Raw genomic sequence first — 20,000 nt, forward strand, 5'->3', positions numbered from 1 at the left:
CGAAATCGGAGGTCACACAAAGAAATTTGTTTTTACGGTTTTAATACAACTCTTGGTACACAAAGGCGGCCAAATTTCAGACAAAGTTCAGTAAAAAGCTGACCGCATGCAACTTAACTGTCAATCAAACGTACTTGGCCGACAGATCTTAAATATGAAGCAATGCAGATTAAATGTGAACAATTTCAAACCTTTATAATCCAATGAAGAATGATGACCTTTAACAACAAGCCATTGTGCAGTGTTGACTTGAAATTGTCGAACACAAGAGCTAGAGAGCATAGAAAAAATCCAGTTGTGTCACTCCTTGGTGACAATACAGACGAGGTTTCCCAAGGGTCATCGTCACCAATAGTGGTCTCTTACGAACCGAGATATTTCTTGTTTGTCAAGATAGGAAGCTTAAGTTTTCTTTTCTATGCAAACATTGGAGAGATTTGCAATCGCGTTTGCTTTAAACGGCAAACGCGGGAAACGGCTATCTGTCATTTAAGCGTGAAAATTCTCTTTTTCCAAATTTTCCTGCAGTGCTCCTTTCAGAAGTTGCTCAATATCTGTAGCTTTCATGCGAGATATGTGAATATATCAAACGAGTTTCTTCAGATGTCCAGAAACGTCGATGTCTCTCATTTGGCGTTGGCCCGTCGGTTTATGGTATTGTCTTAATTTAGAACACAGGTCCCGCCAAATACTGGCCAATCAGATTGGGCTTAATGACCGCAACGTTCCTGATTGGTCCGACACAAAGTAGCCACGCGAAGGGTATCACGTGCTAAGCACGTGCTAAATGCGAAATCGTGCTGGGAACGCAATGCCACCACGTTTTGTTCCCGCAAAAATATAGCAGTAGCCGTTCTAAAAGTAGGCAATACCGTAAACTGATGGGTCTCATTCCTTCGCAAATCGAGACTTCTTTCCATTTCTGAAAACCACAATTTTCAGTCCGACGTTTCCCGTGTGCCGTCCACGCGGTGCTAAATATCTCTATTGACTTGCCTGTTCGTTCACTTGACTCTTTTAATTAAGGCAATAACCAATGTACCGGAAGCTTGTGTCGATATGGATGCCATGCCATGTTGGGCGGATACCGATGTGGATGTCCCCCGGGATTCACTCAGGATTACTACTACAATCAATGCGTAGGTAAGTGACGGACTTAATGCGAGCAGCTCAGTGCAGCCGTTTGGGAACGTTGTTGAAAGGTCAAATTTATCGGCCTAACTTTAGAATACGCGGTCACTCCAACGCACTGCAAAAAAAACAAAAAAAAAAAAAATGCGGCGACATGGCCACGCTGCTACTCTGTTACGCGCAAACGCGTAAACCGTGGCTACGTGGCTACCTGGGTTAGTTCCAAGCAGTCACAGTTTACGCGTTTGCACGTTAACAGAATACTCGCTCAGTCACTAACTCACTTTGCCACTTAGTAGCCGCGTAGCCGGGAATGAAAACGCGTTGCTTCGAGTTGGCCGGGTATTCTACAAGGCGATTTGAGCAAAGATGATTAGTTAGATCAAGAGAAAATGAGGGGACAGAGAAGGAGGCTCCCGGTCCAGCCCTTGGGATATGTCATGTCCACGAAAGTTATTTTTAGACGAGCGGAAGTCTTCCGAGACGTCCGCATGCAGGCCAACCTCGGTCCGATTTTTGAAAGAAAATATATATTCATCAGCCTTCCACGTGCGCCATCATTTTCTCTTTTCACTAAGAACCTGAGAGCGAGGCAAGACTGCATGCGGACATCTCAGAAGACAGACTTCCGCTAGAACAAAGACTTCCGCTGGTCTAAAAATAACTTTCGTGGACATAACATATCCCGGCCAACGCCTTGAGCCTCCCTCTCTGTCCCCTCATTTTCTCTTGGTTAGATGTAAGAACCCTGATGGAATTCAATATGATCGTCCGGGTGAGAATTGTCGATAAAGACTGTTCTTTGGCATGCGCTTGTGTGCGTACGCATGACGTCACGGTTTCGTTGTGGTAACACCAGCTCGTCTGCCTAAAGACTCCCTCGGTCAAATCGCATAGGTTGCGTTGTTGTGGGGCTTTGATTTACTCCTGGTCTGACGTTAACGACACAGCATTAGTTGCCCCATCGATAGGCAGCTGTTTTCACATGAAATTTTTTTAGGATTTGTTAGGCTGTCTAAGGATCTCTATTTGAAATTTCATGGGAAGATCGATTGCACATAAAAAATTCAAATTCGCTGTATGATTTAAATCCTTTCTTTTTTTGTAATTTAGACATTGAAGTAAATGGGTTTGCATTCAAAGATACCAGTGAGCACATTTAGGTGCTCTTTTGACACCAATATTCGGGAGACCCTGTAGCTTTCCAGACGCGGCCTGTGATTGGAGAACGAGACAATAGCCGATACAACAGAAACAGTGCGCCAAGGCCTGATAATAAAAGAAGGAGTAATAGGAGTCTGGAATAGCTACAGGATTATCCAAAATTCCAAGCGTGAGTACCTTGGCGTCTTGCATCGTCGAATGTAGAACCTTTCATAAGCTGGCAGCTATTTTCTTTCGGTTTGGATTGCAAGTGAGTGGAACGATTGTTCCTTAGTAGAGCTGCTACTAACAATCGTGTTTTTCTTCTTCTCTTTTGTTCATCTGTTCCCGTAGTTCAGGACGGCTGATATATGATATTTTTTGATTGTGTTGCAACCGACAATTGCTGTGTCCTCAGCAATAGACAAACTATTAACACGATGCGCAAAGTTAGGATGCACGTTATGACTTCATCTTTTTTTGAATAAGTAAAGAAACGAAAGTAAGGTGGCTTGATATCATTTATCCCTTGCTTTCCTTGCAGATATAAACGAATGCAGCAACAGGTTCTTGTGCGGTCACGCCTTGTGTAGAAACACTCTTGGCGGTTACTATTGTACCTGTCATCAGGGATATGTGCTGCGTCAAGATGGAAGATCGTGCCAAGGTAAACAGATCTCACTGAAGGGAACAGAGCTGGCTGCGTGAAAGCGTAATGTGAACGCTCCCATCATTATTGGGTCGTGGAGCCTATTTCCCTAAACAATACTTAGACTCTTTGATCGCTTATCACACACGGGGCAAAATTACTGAATTCTGATTGGCTGAGACGTAGCGTATTTTTTTCTTTATCAATAAAGGGCAAAATTACTGAGCGCTGATTGGCTGAGACAGAGGGCATTTTTTCTTAATCGAGGGCATTTTTGGTAATCAAGAGAGGGCTTGATTACCTGTCAATGATTGGTTAATGCGTCGCATAGCAACGTATAAATTTTGGTCCTTTATTGATAAACAAGTAATCGCATGAGTCCTCGTACTATTAAGGATTAATTGCACTTGTGTTTTGAAAATTTTCCAAAACACTCGGGCAATTAATCCTTAATAGTACTCGGCCGCATGTGATTACCTATACTAATCACGAGGACACTTTCGGTAATCAAGAGGGCATGATTACTTGATCCTGATTGGTTAACAGTTGCTTATCCAGAGCAAGCGCAAACGAGGTTACAAGCAGATTCTTCTTCCAGATTCTGACTCTGATCAAACTTCCTCTTTTCCACATGTAAAATACAGTGTAATTAAATTAAGCTATATTTCTGTTGGCAGCATCGATTTATCGAATTGAAATTTAACCGAATGAAAACATGCTAAGTTATCGTCATTTGTCATTGAATGGGCTTTCCTCGATAATTTTGCCTTTTAGGTGATCAACATGTAATCGCAATGTGCCCTCGTGAAATTAAGGATCAATTTCACTTGTATTTTCAAAGTTTTACAAATTTCCCTCGTCGCTTCGCGACACCTGTAATTTTGTGAAAACTTTGATAATACGCGTGAAATTAATCCTTAATTGACCTCGGGCCCAAGCTATTATATATACTAAGCCTAGGCCAACCATGTTGCGTGCTCTTGTAGAGGATCTTATTCGGAAGACTGCACTGCTTTTAAATGAAATGTTTTTTATTTATAGAGGAGAAAACCACGCGTGGCATTAGGGGTGACTAGAGCATTTTTACCGGTCCATATAAGGATAGAATGTTCGCGTTTACTGTTTCAAGAATGGTGGTAGTTACTCGTTGGTTATCAAAAAGCCTCCCACTCATAGCCAGCCCTGGTGCGACTGCTCGTCGGTCGCACAACGCTCAGAAGAGTGTTTCCGTCACAACCCAACTAGAAAATGTTTTGTCTCTTCATAGCCTCCCACGCAGACAATCTTAGGGCTTCGTCACGCGTTCCTCCTCACGAACGTCTGCTCAAACGAAACACCACATCCGTCCAACGGCTGTTTGCCCACCATTTAAAGAAACCAATCAGCATTGACTAATTGTGTTGTGCGTAGCCAATGACATGCTGCAACAGAATGCCATGCAAAACACGAGTTTACCCCAACCGGAAAACGGCCTTTGATTGGTCCGTAATCCACGAACGGAAGTGCTTTTTCGTTTCAGCAGACGTTAGTGGGCGAGGAACGCGTGAGAAAGCCCTCAAAACGTCTACATGGGAGGCTAGGCTCTTCACGGATTCTCTTTTTGTGAAGAGTAGAGCAGGGTAGAGGTCATTTGTTTACACACGTTAGTATTCAAAGCTATCAGCTTTTGGGGCCACGCGTGTTGAGGAAACCAACAAGAAGAACGCAACCAATTGGCTGTTTGCAAAGCGCGGAGGAGTGGAGTTCAGGGACCATGTTGGACCATGGGTATCATGTCCAGTTTGTGTTCAGCTGGGGCATGCGCATGCAAATCTAGTTCCCAGGTCCACGCTGCCTCCGATTGCGGCATGACGAGCTCTGAGAAAAGGACTGAATTCGCGTCCAACCAAAAATCTCCATTCGCTTCTTCGGAGACTACTTTTGTATTTAAAAAACGTCCTTGTTTTTCTCGTTTTGTTTTGATTTTAGATATGAACGAGTGTACCCTGGGTGTGAGTCCATGCAGCTTTGGGTGCGATAACAAACAGGGCGGATTCAGCTGTCGGTGTCCACATAATTATCATCCCATAGGGGGAGGGTAAGTGAGTCATACAAACTTTAATGGAAAAGCATAGTTGTGAAAATATCCTAACAATCATCTCCGTGAAGGAAATTTAACTATATAATCTGTGCAGCGTCGTTTTATTTGGAGCGATCTAGAGTATCGTTGTGTTCAGTTGGGGCAAAAAATTAGCATCCGTGTTGCACAAGGAATATCTAAAATGCTACCAAAAAGGGTGGTGTGTATATCTGCGAAATCCAAGCTGTTACGAGCACGTAATCCCCGTTCACTATGCGTCGTGTCTATCCACACTTCATTTATCGCCATCCAACCTTAAGTTTACCAAGAAATCTCTCTCGCAGGTTCGTCTAAGGTTATACCCCTTTCTTCTTTCCAGGCACTGTTTGTCGCCGTACGGGGAGGCCTGTTACGAGTGTGCGCTGTCCAAAGGAGGCGACAAAGGCGTACCACTTGTAGAGGGAAACGCAACGGAAGCTCATCAACTCCAGTCCTCAGCGCCATACCGTGCTGTGCCTGCGAGTAGTAATGGCTATGGACAGCAGCTTCCCTATGGTGGTAACCAAGGTTACAGTCCACCGTTTCAAGGGCAGGGACAGGGACATTCTCCACAACATAACCAACAAATCTACCCACAGCAAAACTGGCAGGCCGCAGGGACTAACCAAGGATCCCCATCACAGTCCCACCAAAGGTTTCCTGCACAGCAGAACCAAGGATTTCCATTTTCGTACACATCTTCTGGAAGCAAACGAAAACGACGCTCGACTAGACGTCGTAAGGAGAAATTCATTATTCAAGTTCCCGTCAATATTACCACCGCTCAGCCAATCTTAAGGCTTGTGCCAGTGCTCTCGGAGTTAAATGGCACATTTCATTACGTCATTGTCCACGGTAATGCAAGTTTATTTAAAGTTGAAGAGCGCAATGGAGTATCGTTTCTTCACGTTAAGACTTCGCTTTATCGAAAGGGCGCATTTCGTCTTTGGATTAAAGGCGTCTTACACGGGCCCGATTTGAAGAGAGCAGAGATTAACAATAAAGGACGAAAAACAACAACATCAGAAAAGTTCAAGGCGGCGATGGACGCAAAGGAAAGTGGAACAAAAAAACATCTTGTGGGATATGAAGAAGCCAAGAAATTTTCACTTAATCTTGTCATAACAGCAGTTTAAGTTGTACTTCTTCTGTGCATTATGATAACGCTGTTAGCTTTTTCTGTCTTCTAATTCGCCGGTTTCGTATTCTGGCGGTTGGAATGGAACAAGCACGAAACTGAGGCTTTTCCCGGAGGGAACAATTTTCCCCCTCCGCTAGCCTCTCTTTCATGCTTATTCTAGTACTAAAACTGCTCCGGTTACTGAGGGACAAACAAGGGAAATCGTCGTCTGTGGTCATCCATATAGGTTATTTTTTTGTTCAATTAGGTAGTCCGCTACCGAAGGCGAGAAAGGCAATGTCCCATAGCAGACACATCACTTTTTTGAAAAAGCTTTGAGGACAAATGTTAAAATTCCTTTGCTTTGAGATCTCTCGGTCTCAGAATTTGAACGCATAGACCAAGGCCCGGTTGTTCAAAAGCCGATTAGCGCTAATCCCAGATTAAAAATTAACCGAGGAGTTAATTTCTCTACTCCTAAATGCTGTTCAACGCTGATATTCGGCAAAACTTTACAATAGAAGAAGTCAATTTTGAAAAACAAAAATAAGCAAAAGAAACTTTCACCAAAAAGTTGAAAACATGAAACGAAAATTTACGCTAATCCTGGATTAAGTTAATCGGCTTTCGAACAACCGGGTCCAAGTCGTGAAATATGATCAGTTTAAATACTGTTACATCAAACAGAGGCAAAGATATTTTATTGTTTGAGTTTTACTTGCCGAAAAATTGCCCTTTTTTGTATAACCAACAAAGGAATTATTCAACTTATAAATAAATTCCAGTCAAACTTTAGCAAACTAAACCTAACGAAAATTACGGTTGAGGTCACACTTAACCTTTCTTTTCCAGAACATTTTAAAGAAGCTTCCGAAGGTGATCGGGTTTTCTTACTTTCCGTGAGTAAACACCGTTAGTAAGTTGACGGTTAATGGCCGTAGGATGAAAGCAAAATCTTTTCTAGAGCAAGATGACGGTTGTCTGTATCAGTGGTTAACAGACATTTCGTCAACCTTTGCTTACAAGTAGCGTGGCTAACACCGCAATAAACACCGACCGCAGTCATTATGTTGAAAAAAAAAACAGATACTTTCCCGCGCAAGATCGATTTACAGTAAAGACTGTCTACGCGCCCCTCCCCCTTCTCATTTTCCCTAAAATTCTAACCCTCTTTCTCGTCTCTCCTTTAAATGTCATTTCCGGTCCCCTGCGTGACACCGTGTCTGGGGAAATTCAAGAAAATAACAAAAAGGTTGCGTTACTTCCGTTTCTATCCAAATTTGGAGTAATGTAAATAGTAAAACCGCGGTTGCAATTCGCTCGTGTCACGCACTCGTCTTCACCTGAACCGTCTCAGAATCAGCTACTGCGAACTCGGTGTGATCACAATGGCTTCCTTTAGGAAGAGAGCACGTGCAAACCTTATCTCAGGTGAAGTAGCCCTAGGAACGATTTTTAACTCCGAAACATCTGCCGAAGGAATGGATAACGGTGAGAAAAGTGATCTTGACCAGCAAAATGATTGCGAGAAATTAAGGTGAGCCTTACTGGCAAATGCAAACCTTGGTTTTGAAATGCCAAGTTTTACTTCCAGGCTGTCATTTTTGCGTTTGATCTCTCGCTTAGGTTGTTAAATGCAATCGAAAATTCATAAATATCAATTAAAAATTCCGCAATTTTGGTGGAAAGCATCTTTTTATATGAGCCATTTGCCCAAGCGAAAACGGACGTGTTTATGTGATCAAGTACGTTGACCAATCTTTATTGACTCCCACTTAGAATTATTACAAGAAAAAATATTATATACAGCAAAAAATTTACAATAGGATAATGCGCCGATCGACTCGATACTTCAACATCCCCCCCCCCCCCCCCCCCCCCCTTCCTTCCCGGGCAAAGCCCGGGCATTTGAACTTTTGAAGAATGGATCGCTCAAATTCCCACCCCCTCGGGGCAAAATGGTGTTCAAATGCCCTTCCCCATCATCGGATTTTCTGTCGTACCCTACTGAAGAACAATCATCAGCAGCTCCAGTCGTCTTTAATAAAGATCACCTTTTGAAGACCTTTTTCGTAAGCCAATTGCTCACAAATGCTATATCTCTTCCTTTAAACTCTTCCATCTCGTCCAAACACGTGTTTTATAGCTGTTAGCGACTTCGGTGCCCGAAGAAAAAATTATTTGAAACCTGACAATACCTGTTCAATTTTTCCCACCCAACGCAGGCACAGGGCAAATTCCCTACTCCCCGGGCACAGAAGATGGTCAAATGCCTGGGGTTTTCCTGGAGGGGGCGTTGTTGAAGTTTCGATTTGATCGGCGCATAACAAGGAATAGTAATAAATTATTTGGAGCCTAGGGCTAAAGGAACCGTCGTTGCTGTAGAGAAATGTAATTTTGACTGTGGTAAAACGATGCGAAAGTTATGGCGATATAGCTAATTCGAACAATGAAATGGTCAGCCTTAACTTTTTTCCAGCAGAGAAGATGAGTATGGAGAGGATGAGTATGGAGAGGATGAGTATGGAGAGGACGAGGTGTCAGAAGAGGCTGACACCTCGAGTGATGAGGAATATGAGTATGGAGAGGACGAGTATGGAGAGGACGAGGTGTCAGAAGAGGCTGACACCTCGAGTGATGAGGAATATGAGTATGGAGAGGACGAGTATGGAGAGGACGAGGTGTCAGAAGAGGCTTACACCTCGAGTGATAATCCTGTTGCTTCTGGTGAGTTAAATGAGTTCAGCTGGTGAAGATTTTGCATAGCTAGAATAATTTCCGAATGCTTATAGGGAAGATATTTGTTTACAAACTTTGACGTCAAATTTCTTTTGATATTCAAATTTGCCAACCACCAAACAAAAGAACCCTTTGTTTCGGCATCCAATAAGGCTCTGGTTGCCACATTAATATCAATAGGTGAAGTCATCGATATCTTCGCTCTATGAAAGTCTAACTTTTATTTGTATAGGATATGACCACATTATTTGTGTTTGGTACATTCATTCATTCATTCATTCATTCTAGGATAATTTTATTTTTGTGTGCAGTAGTTGCTGCTGCCTGCTTGCCTAGCCAGTTTGGACCCCCCTGGATTTTGACGCCCCGATACAAATCATGCTGGTGGATTTGGGCTCCCTAGACGCCATATTGATTTTCACATCGATTTTGACCTTCACCTTGTCAAAAATATGATGCATGCGTTGCCTAAACTGGTTTGACTGGGGTGACTAGCCCAGAAACCAGGGCTGCGGCGACTTAAAACTTGACATGATTTCCTCTCTTGCCTCTCTTGCTTGCCCTTTGGTGAGTTTTAGAGAGGCTCTCTGCTCACAGGGTGTTGACTACAAGGCTTCAGAAGAATTTTCCTTATTTTTATGACCAAACATTCTCATATTCATTTTCAATAAGGAGAAAAAGCAAAGTTCTAAGACTTGAGTTTCAGTAAGAATTTTTTACAACTAAAAACAAATGCAAAGGAATTTTATTACCTTAATCAAAAGAATGCTTATTTTCAAGGGGGTTCAAATCTGTGAAAGGGGGTCGATATTCGCTAGCACATCTGGACTGAGGGGTCCAAATCCGCTAGCAGATCTGGACCAGGAAGGGGGCGGGGGGCCCAAATTCGTTGCGACACCTGCTCAGCCCTCAATGCAGATTCTGCTGCTCTGCACCTTAGTCCAGAAGGAAAACTTATGTTATGACTTATTCTTTGAGATCTGTGTCTTCATGGACAAACCTTTATATTGGTCATGTTCTTTTAGGTGCACATGTCCCTGGTCATATTCATAGCACTGCTGCTAGTCCTAATGTTAGTCCTCCTCAAAGTCATGGAGTTTCATCAAGTTGTAGGGGTGACAGATCTCGCACAGATCCCAAAGTGGTCCCCTTCAAGTCTTATGATGATTTAGATGTGGGTAATCCTATCTCTCCTTTTACCCCTTTGCGACCAGTTGGAGTTCACTTTGGACATCTACTCGAGGGAACCATGACCAAGGCGGTGGAGTTTTTTCATCTTTTTTTTACGATGGACATGATAAATAATATAGCCTCCCACACAAATAGTTACGCCTTGGAACATATTTTCTCAGGGTCAGATCAAAGCTGTAAAAAGCCCGATGATATCTGGCAGAAAACCACAGCTGACGAGATCAAACGGCTCATTGCTCTCCTCGTCTATATGGGCCTTGTTAAGGTTCATGGTGATGTAGACAAATACTGGAGCACTAAAAGCCTGTACAATGGTCTCTGGGCAAAAGGAATCCTGTCTAGGAAGAGATTCAAAGGCCTCATGGCCTTGTTGCATATAATAGACCCTGCCACTGAAAACAAGGCTGATAAATTATGCGAAGTTCAATCGTTCATTCGAAATTTTAAATCTCAATGTCTAAGCCTATATCAACCTAGGCAACAGTTAGCTGTAGATGAGCGCATGATTCAGTCTATACTCAGGTCTGATATACATCGGTTTATAATGAACAAACCCAACAAGTTCGGAATTAAAGTCTGGGTCCTGTTGGATAGATCAAATGGCTACACTTTAGACTTTGATGTCTACCTAGGTAAAACTGCAGGGCAAACTGCCAGTGAAAAGGGGTTGGGTTATGATGTAGTTTGGAAACTTGCACGGCAATTTTTCGATCAGGGTTACCATTTGTTTGTGGATAAATTTTATACGTCATTTGCCTTATTTAAAGATTTGTTCGCTCAGGGAGTCTTTGCCACTGGTACCGTCAGAAAGACCAGGCAAGATTTTCCAGCTAGTCTAAAGAAGAGTAAGGAATGGTCCAAGGGGAGGGAAAGAGGAAGCATGCGTTGGGAGAGGGACCCCCCTTGTTTAGCTCTACAATGGATTGACAATAAGGTAGTATCAGTCCTAACAACCATAGATAACGCCAATGAATACAGTCAGGTAAATCGAAAAACCAAGAATGCAGGTGTGTGGGGAACCAAGGTTATTCAACAACCTAAGGTTATATCCAGTTGCAATAAATATGTGAACATTGTTGACCATTCAGATCAGATTTTAGCCACACATAATGTATTGAATAAATGTATGAGGTGGTGGAAAACTCTCTTTTTCCACCTTATAGATATTGCAGTGCTAAATGCATTTATTCTCTTCAAAGAAAATCAGAAGAAGTCTCCCAATGAAGAAGCCCTCCGCAGGCCTGCATGTTATTCCCTAGGTGATTTCCGGGAAGAGATTGTTAGACAGCTGTGCGGTTTTCCGGAATATGATGTACCACCAGCAAGTGCCTCCGTGGAATCAGCCCTCCCCCCTCCCCCTCCCCCTTTGGGTGAGTTTGAGACTGTCCACATCCCAGTTTTCACTGAGGTAAAGAAACGCTGTGTGGTGTGTTACCAAAGGGAAAAGAAAGATTCTGAAGTTTATTCTTTTTGCAACGCTCCGCAGTGTAAAGGGAAGTACATGCATGTCACAAGCAAGGATTGTTTCAAAATATTTCATAGCAAGGAGTATCATAGTTAAATTTAATTAAGGTGTAGAATAATAAAATTATTGTTTCTTGTAGATGCTAAATTTGAGCACAGCTGTACTACGAAAACCACCGATCTGTGGAATGGGCCCAAATTATTTGAGTGACTGTCTCGCCCACTTCATTTAAACATTTTGATGAAATTCCTCTCCCACGGTGTGAGCAGTTGCCAGCTTTCACCGTCAAAGTTTACTGAAATAACCACGACAATGGAAGGATACATTTTCAAAATCATGAGTCCCAGGGGGAACAAGATAAATTTGTTCTTGTCCAGCAGAGAGGTTGGAAGAAAGGTTCCCTGGTCTGAAAAGTAGCATCGAACACAACACCACTCAAGAATTTGAACTATTTACAAGCAAAAGTGAGCGGGGCAGTGACTCAGTGATTCTGGCCCACTACACAGATTGGAGATTTTTGTAGAACCTTAAGCAGTGTTTCAGAAAAGAGTGGGTCTCGGGTCAAAAACCCTACAAGGTGAGCTCCATGACCCAACAAAATAATGGAAAATTTATAACGGTTTGATGGGAACTGTGGAAATTTGACCCGCTGGAATCCCTTGTTGACACCCTGCCCTACAAACTTATCTGGAAGCCTGCTTCAAATGTTGTTACTTTTATATTAATAATATACATGAAAAAAATTCTCCATTCTGATTTGCTGAGAAATGCAGTTTTCAGGTAACAGTGTAGAAAGACGCACCAAACCAGTCATTCTAATAAAGTATTATTGGTCAATTATGATCAAAGAAAGCCACAGATAGCCACTCAAATGCTAGCCCTGGATGGCACTCTTTTTGCGTGATCATGTGATGCTTGTGTGTTGCTTTTGCTTAACCATCTCGGATTTTTCCATGTATATTATTAATAAGTAATCACATGATTTTTCTTGTGCAATTTGCAATAAATAAGCACTCATACTGCACTCGAACGTCTTTGAAAAATTTACTTGTTCTCATTTATTTGAAGTTGCACTTGAAATCATATGATTACCGATACAAAATATTGTAAAATAAAATTCAAAAACTGAAAACAAAATAATGTAAAACGTTAAAGGGAACATGTTTTTAAGTGGATGTAGAGGTTCTTAATATATATATGGGTATATACAGGTGAATCTTTGCTGATGTCATTGCGAGTACATTAACTTTCTCATTAACATTCACTTTGCTGACAAATTCACAAATTGACTTCTAAAGGTATAAAAAGAATGTGTTAAACTCCATCAAATTTCCAATTTTAAGCCTTTTAGCTCTGATAACAAACGAGTTGTTAGCCATTTGCCAATTCTTGGATGGACAAAAGCGCTTATGAGCCCATTACATTCTTTGTAAAATTTCGAATTTCTAGTGTCATTACACAGAAGTTATCTGGTAAAGTGCCCTCAGAGTCTCAGGGGTAGCTCATTACGCAATGCACCTTCAAAATTCAGTGCTGATTTTTTGGTTTGATTAGATTAGATTTGATTAGAAAACAATGGGATTATGCTGAGGCAAGAAAACGTAAACAAAGATTCCCCTATAAATTTATATGTACATATTTAATATTATTACACCATATATACTTTGTAGCATTTAGTAGCTATTTGTAGTTAGCTGCTTTGAGTTAATCGTAGCATTGTCGGAGGAGGGGGGGGGGGGGGGGGAGTCTGCCCATGAACAGTAGGGGTTAGGGTTAGGGTTAATGAAACACAATTAATGACAGAACAGAACAACAAAGTTCTGTTAAGAATTCCAACTGGCCGGAGGCAAACCAGTTGGCTATTTACAAGTGCGGCCGAGAAGTTGAACCAGGGACTACCAGGAACAAATTCAACGAGTGGTCAGAATGAGTCTTGAACCTGGGAACTCCAGATCTCAAGGCCAGCATCCTAACCACTGGGCCACACTGCCTCTTGAACTTTAATCCTGACTTAGCACTAAGTTCTTCCAACAAAAAAAAATTTCCTTTGATTTTTATTCCTTTACTCTGGTACATTTTTTAAAAAGTTCCTTCATTTTGATTTCAGATTATTACCTTTGCAACCAACTTTTCAGGAAATTTTGGTTATATGAATGGCATCAATAATAATTATTTATTTCTTAAAATTTCTTTTTGTAAAATAACATCACTCTGAAGAAACGTCCCTTTTTTCCTTAAATAGATTTTCGCTTATATTTCTCAGACTAGGGCTGTGTCTTTATTATGAGATGTAGGGTGCGTTCGACTGACCCTATACAAAATACCCTTTCAGCAAGTGTTTGACGATTTTAACATGAATCTCTGCACAAAAAACAAAGGATTTCTAACTTCTTTTCTGGAATATGGTCGATTGAACGCACCCTAACTTTTCTTAGAAGCCCAGAATATTATTGTAAGCCATATTCCTGATATTAAAGAAAAAGTTAACTTTGACATGGTCAATTTTTCATTTTTAGGGAGGGTCAGAAATTAGTTAAAATAATTAATTGCAATTGATAAAATTGTGCCACTACTGTACATGATAAGCTATATGTCTAAATTTTGAACAAACTTATAGGTTATTAGCAATACTCTACGACGGCTTGAAAAATTTAAAGTCCATTTCCGAGACTTCTTTTATGATATTCTCATATTGAACCTATATTTTTATAAAACTACACCAGATGTTTGATTCTGAGTACTCAATAATGAGTCCATATCATTGATAAAACACTTAATATTAACTGAGTCTGGTTGGGCCGGACACAACCCCTGGCCCTCTATCGCAGTCAATAAGTACATGTTATTTCCCTTGATCGGGAACTGCATCCTATTCTGTCATGACCAGTCAATTCATGTTAGCTTGCTGTAGTTGTTTTCCAATCATCCAGTATGATCCTGGTACATTTCAAGGAATTAGAAGCATTCCTCAACATAATCCGCCTCTTGTAATTCAATGCACATCTCCTCTGTACCTCCCCCACAGGACCCTCACACTTGGCAATGACACTATCACAAAACCTTATCTCAGACGGGGTAGATAGGGGTGATGTGTTACTTGCAAAAGTTTCTGATCCATGGTCTCTAAGTCTTGAACCCAAGTCAAATTCTGTTAGCGAGGGGATGATTGATGATGAAGATCTCCCTAACTTCCCGTTAAAATCGGAATCTTTGCTTGTTGAACTTGCGATTTCGTGGAGAGTATCAAAAGTAACATCTGCAAACCACTGATTCCAGACATGATAAATAAAATTCCTAAAACAAAAAACAAGAATGCTGCAGTATTTGAACACTAAAAAGTGAAACTACTCTCTGCAAGTATTGTTGCGAATTTGTTGTCCATGGAACTTCATAGCTCGGAGGACCGTGTAGAAATGGCAGTTTTCACAAATTCTTCAATTACAAAACTTGCCTTGGCACTTCCCTGCTTAGGCAAGATATCAGCTGAGGAAAATTGACAGGATTTGCATTGACAGGACACAATACAATACATTGTATTACTTAATTGACCGCTCCCCCTGGGCGCTTTTCAGGGCCAACGAAACACAATCAATGAAACTAATTAACCCTTTCAGCCCCGTGGGGTTCCCCATTGACGAGTAAAATCGTCTGGTGTTAGACAGAGTAAAATCTATAAGTGGCACTATTGGGAGTTAAAGGGTTAAAAGAACAACAAACAAATCCCAACTGACTGAAGGCAAACCATTTACAAGTGCAGCCAAAGTTGAACAAGGGACTACTAGCAAGTGGTGGGAACAGGTCTTGAACCTGTCATCTTCGCATCTCAAGGCAAGCGTCCTAACTACTGGGACACACTGCTTCCTCCTGGATACCAGTTTTGACAAATGTATGTTCTTAGAAGTTTGGAGGGTAATATCGTGGAGTTACTTCCCAAAACGTGGTGTATGTTTCTTGTTCAATAACTCATAGAATTGAATGGTACAAATTTAATAGCAAAGAGTTGGTTGGGGGACCAGCAAGAGTCTGCGTACTTGCATAAGGTTTGGAGTGTACGAAAAATATACTTCCATAGTGGCAATTAGATTAATAATTCCTGGCATTCCTAAACCTTACCGATGGTACCAAACAACTTCGTGTCCAGGAAAGGTCCAAATGAGATCTGTGACGAATTCCAGCTCAGAAAGGAGCAGATGGAGCATCTCTGTCTTTGAACTAAAACAAGAATCATGCAAACTAAATATCTTGCTTCATCATTATGATATGAAATGCTTATTGATCAGCATTCAATTCATACACCATCTGCACGCTGGCTACAGCTGTCCTGTTAGCTCAGAAGCTTTTGCAGAGCGTCAACAAGAACAAGAATGGCAGAAAACAATTGAATGAGAAAAAAGCAAATGTTTCTGCACGCTCTGCTATTCCTATAACAATCTGATACATTTCCTTACGCCATGCATCATCAAGTTCAAATAACAAGATTTGTGATTATGTGGAAGACGTAAGCAACGTACAATAAAATTAATTTACAATTTCTTCTCCAAACAGCAAATTAGTCCAGACCAGACTTTCTGGCTCACAATTTACACCTCGCAAAGTCATATGTTAAAATGATGCTCTTGTGGCCAACATTGTCATCCTTACATCTCTAGGGACTTAAAAGGGAACTTAAGCAAAGACAATGACAATGGCAACGACAAAAAGGACGTCACAAATTTGCATATTTAGTGGGAAAAAAAAATTGCTTTCCATGCCCGTCACATGTGTTTTCACATTTCTTTGCCGTCGTCTGCAAAACAACAATGTAAAATACCCAAATTTGAGATTTTACGCAGGAGGTCAGCACTTAAAGATAACTTTTTATTTTCTCCCCTAAATTAATTAAGCGCCATTACGACCAGTGTCATTCTTGTCAAGAAAGAGGTCAGAAATAGTCACAAGATGATTACAATTATGCGAATTTATTTCTGAGATGACGTTCTAGTTGCCGTTGCCATCGTCATTGCGTAAGTTCTCTAAAAAAATGGGCAAAAACAACGGCACAAAACAAAAATACAATTGGTTAAAAGAGGAATGAGGATGAGGATGTCACATTTCTATCTCTTTTTCATCTAGTAAATAATAAATTGACTGCAACTTGTACATCCCAAGGGCTTGGGATACATAATAATATTTCTCTCTTTACAATACAACCCTAAATTTTTATCTCGTTAAACAGTAAACTTTATTGAATTGTGCCAGTTCAACAGTAAAGCAAAAGGTAAAATTCCCCCCCCAGGCATTGCGTCTGCTTAACCAAAGTTCTTAAATATTTTTTGTACTCACCAAACACTCTTGAGGTGCTTCAGAACACATTGTCTATAATGAAACGCACAATTGTCTGATACATGTTTCTCTGCCCAAACCCTCATGGCGTGAAGTTCACATAACAGCTTCTTTAAAGAAGGAAAGAAATTACAAAAGTAACAAATCAGACAATGATTCAATGTTTGTGTGCATTTAGAACAGTCCAAAACAGTTCTCTGAGTTTTTATCATGATGTCAAACAAACAGACAGCTTGCTTTCCCATGAACAAATGGAGATTTGACAAAAGCGACCCCACTGTTCTGTTGCTAAGTCAAAGGTCATAGTTTCGTTTGCATTGCAAATTAAAGACAGATCTCATTGCCAAGGCTCAATTATTATAATAATGTGGGGTGTCTGCTTAAGAAAGAGAATAAACAAAACAAAAATCCAATTTTAATTTTCAAAAGTGTCCACTTCCGATTACAAGAGAGTGTACGCTTACATGTAAGGGATGGCAGGAAGGCAAACTGGTGAATTGCAAAAAGTGTCTGAAGTAGAGCTTTCCCTTACAGTGATAATATTATTGCTGGATTTTCAATCCACTGTAAGCATTAGACCTTGCATATTATACCTTTCTCTGATCATGCATAAATCTTGACACAAGCCAAGCTCTGTGGCTCCAAGCAGTGTAGTTATCAGCATAGCACTCAGCAGCTCGCAGGGAAATGACAAGTTCATTTTTCAAGTAACTTCGAATGAATTCACCTGAGCCTTCATGCTTCTCAAGTTGAGTTACTATCCACTTCCTAACAATCAAGCAAGACCACACTGAATTGAAACATTGAAACATGAGTGTTTAAAACATTAATCCTCCTAGAGACAGGAGGAAAAATTAGTACACACAAACACACACCTGTGAGCAAAGGTCTCAGCACTTCTTGGATGCTTGGAAAGAACAAGCCCTGAAAGTTTCCAGTCATCTTTTAAACTTAGAACTCCAGAGGTAACCATTTCCTTCCTGTTTAGAACAAAATGAAAAATTTGACAGTAAGACCCTGTTATCACATGACTCAGAGGATGATTCAAAGAATGAATTCCTCTCTAACCCTCACGTTATCAAAACGTCAGTCAATATTACCAATGACAGTCCTTTCAGGACTATTCTCATCCGGACAAATCTTACTTCATCAAAGTTTGACATGTTATGACAGTTGACAGGTGCATTGGAAAATAAGGGTTGGGTGCCTGTAATATGATTATGTCCATGCCTCAATTGTTCAAACGCTGGATACCTTTATCACTATCAGACAGTTTCAATCTCTGCAAAGGTATTTGTATTAGTGCATGATGTTACGGTAACCATGAATATGCACTCTCTAAGGACATCTAAGTAAAGGCACGTGCAAAAAGTTTCCCCATCATTTAACATGAAGGAATAATAATTATTATTATATTTCATACGCTAGATGGTGACTTATCCATCGGATAAAGTTATCTGGCCTTTGAACAACTGGGGTCAGAACTCCCACTATTGGCAGCCACTAAGAAACCACGACACTCAGTCTGATAAAATCAGCATAAAGAAGGCCACATGGGGGGCAAACGGGAATGAACTGCGCCAGCAGGCAGTGCCTGCCGCATTGTGTTACTATTATATGCGCACGCCGGTTTTTCTCGCCTCGTGTGATCATCGCATCCATCTTGTTGTGAGAGCGATTTCATGTTATTAAAGCTGTTAGAGTTCATTCGTTGTGACGTTCCTGTCTTTCTAACATTGGCGCTGAGCCTAAACCACCAATGCTGAAACAAGCTATAAATTCAAATGATGCACAGGGCTGTCACTAAGGGTTGGAAGTGGCTATTATGGGCATGTCCCTTGCCCACTTTATTAGCAGCCCAGGATAGAACTAATTAAGAGTCCAGCTTGCCCTTTGGTTCACCCCTTACTCATTTCATATACCAGGAAGTTGGAATCTTGGTGACAACCCTGTTACTTCTGTCCACATTTGTGAGATTCAGTGCTCTCATCACAACACCATCTCTGCTGACACAAGACTCCAAACAATTGAACGAAGGTGTACCAGTTGGTAATTTGAACCAGTGACAACCCCGAAGCATTTCAGCCAATGGTCATTCTGACAGATACAATGTACCTTTTCCTTGAAAAGAGTGACACATATAGATTTGACTTTGTTGAACGTTAAACCCTTGTGCTACATGTTCAGCACCTTCACCAGGCATCCTGCCTCCCTTCAGACAAGATAACAGTAATGTTTGCACATAATTTTGAAGAGATCTATTAATTTTACTGATGACAACTCCAGACAATTAAAAAAATCTGAGTGTTTAGCACAGAAGTCCAACTTGATCGTGAACCTGACTGGCTGCAATTCTACTGAGGAGCAGGACACTCAGGGAGACTAGCCTGAGATCTACATTTGTACCTTTGCAGTTACCTGAGACGAGCTAATTTGCCTCCCTCTGGTCAAGAATTGGCAATGGCATTGGCCGGTTTTCAGCCGGATCACTTAAAGTTACGCATACCATCGAACCATATTACGATGTGGAACAATTACTTGAACCAAGTAAGAAGAATGACAATTCATTAAATCAGGATGATGATCTTACTAAGAACTGTGAAGTGGACAGCATGTTACATTCATCTAACTTAAGCCAGTAAATTTAAAATCCCACCAAAACACACTTGTTAGCAGATGCTTAGGAGTTAAGCTAGATCTCTGCATTCTATGTTAATCCCTCTTTGTACTTCAAACAATCAAGTTGATCAATTGAGATGCTATGCACAAAAATAACCGATAATGCATTTGGTAACCCATACTAATGCACTGGCACCTAAAATCTTTGGTAACTCTTAATGTATGATAACATAACAATTATACCTTGCATTCCATGCTGTGTAACATTCTGCATTAATTAAAAGAACAGCTCTTGTTAGCTGAACTGATTCTGTGACTAAAATAAAAAGAAACACAATCACTTATCTTCTGCCAGATACAAGCTCTGAAAAGACACAAATATCAACCATAAATCAGGGAATGGAAATAAAAAGAAATAAATTTTGTTTAATCTATTTTTGTAAAGCTGTACATGTACTTCCAGTAGGCATGACCAATATCCTCAAGATAGTAATTACTGTAAAAATATGGAATTCCTGTTTAG

General features: G+C 40.8%; 3 protein-coding genes across 5 annotated transcripts in view; 2 read left to right on the forward strand and 1 right to left on the reverse strand.

Moving 5' to 3' along the window:
* The window catches only part of LOC138038490 (fibrillin-2-like), a 37,202-nt gene extending 29,994 nt beyond the window's left edge, over positions 1 to 7,208 (forward strand). Inside the window, exons 27-30 of the mRNA XM_068884366.1 lie at positions 1,027 to 1,143; positions 2,819 to 2,941; positions 4,892 to 5,000; positions 5,362 to 7,208. Of these exons, the coding sequence (XP_068740467.1) occupies positions 1,027 to 1,143; positions 2,819 to 2,941; positions 4,892 to 5,000; positions 5,362 to 6,157 (1,145 nt within the window). The 3' untranslated portion in view covers positions 6,158 to 7,208. The remainder of the gene's footprint in view (positions 1 to 1,026; positions 1,144 to 2,818; positions 2,942 to 4,891; positions 5,001 to 5,361) is intronic.
* LOC138038491 (piggyBac transposable element-derived protein 4-like) overlaps positions 1 to 14,816 on the forward strand; it is a 53,697-nt gene extending 38,881 nt beyond the window's left edge. Inside the window, exons 1-3 of one of the 2 annotated variants that reach the window (XM_068884367.1) lie at positions 7,293 to 7,678; positions 8,621 to 8,868; positions 9,906 to 14,816. In XM_068884367.1, coding sequence (XP_068740468.1) covers positions 7,530 to 7,678; positions 8,621 to 8,868; positions 9,906 to 11,632 — 2,124 coding nt within the window. In that variant the 5' untranslated portion in view covers positions 7,293 to 7,529 and the 3' untranslated portion in view covers positions 11,633 to 14,816. Of the gene's footprint in view, positions 1 to 7,292; positions 7,679 to 8,620; positions 8,869 to 9,905 lie in introns of those variants that run through there. The other variant, XM_068884368.1, reaches the window with a different exon arrangement.
* LOC138038492 (protein prenyltransferase alpha subunit repeat-containing protein 1-like) overlaps positions 13,574 to 20,000 on the reverse strand; it is a 10,994-nt gene continuing 4,567 nt past the window's right edge. The window contains exons 1-7 of one of the 2 annotated variants that reach the window (XM_068884371.1): positions 19,929 to 20,000; positions 19,721 to 19,793; positions 17,734 to 17,838; positions 17,452 to 17,626; positions 16,859 to 16,968; positions 15,650 to 15,748; positions 13,574 to 14,830 (exon numbers count right to left, since the gene is read on the reverse strand). The exon at positions 19,929 to 20,000 is cut by the window's right edge and continues 807 nt beyond it. In XM_068884371.1, the coding sequence (XP_068740472.1) occupies positions 14,434 to 14,830; positions 15,650 to 15,748; positions 16,859 to 16,968; positions 17,452 to 17,626; positions 17,734 to 17,838; positions 19,721 to 19,793; positions 19,929 to 20,000 (1,031 nt within the window). In that variant the 3' untranslated portion in view covers positions 13,574 to 14,433. The remainder of the gene's footprint in view (positions 14,831 to 15,649; positions 15,749 to 16,858; positions 16,969 to 17,451; positions 17,627 to 17,733; positions 17,839 to 19,720; positions 19,794 to 19,928) is intronic. The other variant, XM_068884370.1, reaches the window with a different exon arrangement.

Source organism: Montipora capricornis, chromosome 2 (genome assembly GCF_036669925.1).
Source record: "Montipora capricornis isolate CH-2021 chromosome 2, ASM3666992v2, whole genome shotgun sequence".
Lineage (NCBI taxonomy): Eukaryota > Metazoa > Cnidaria > Anthozoa > Scleractinia > Acroporidae > Montipora > Montipora capricornis.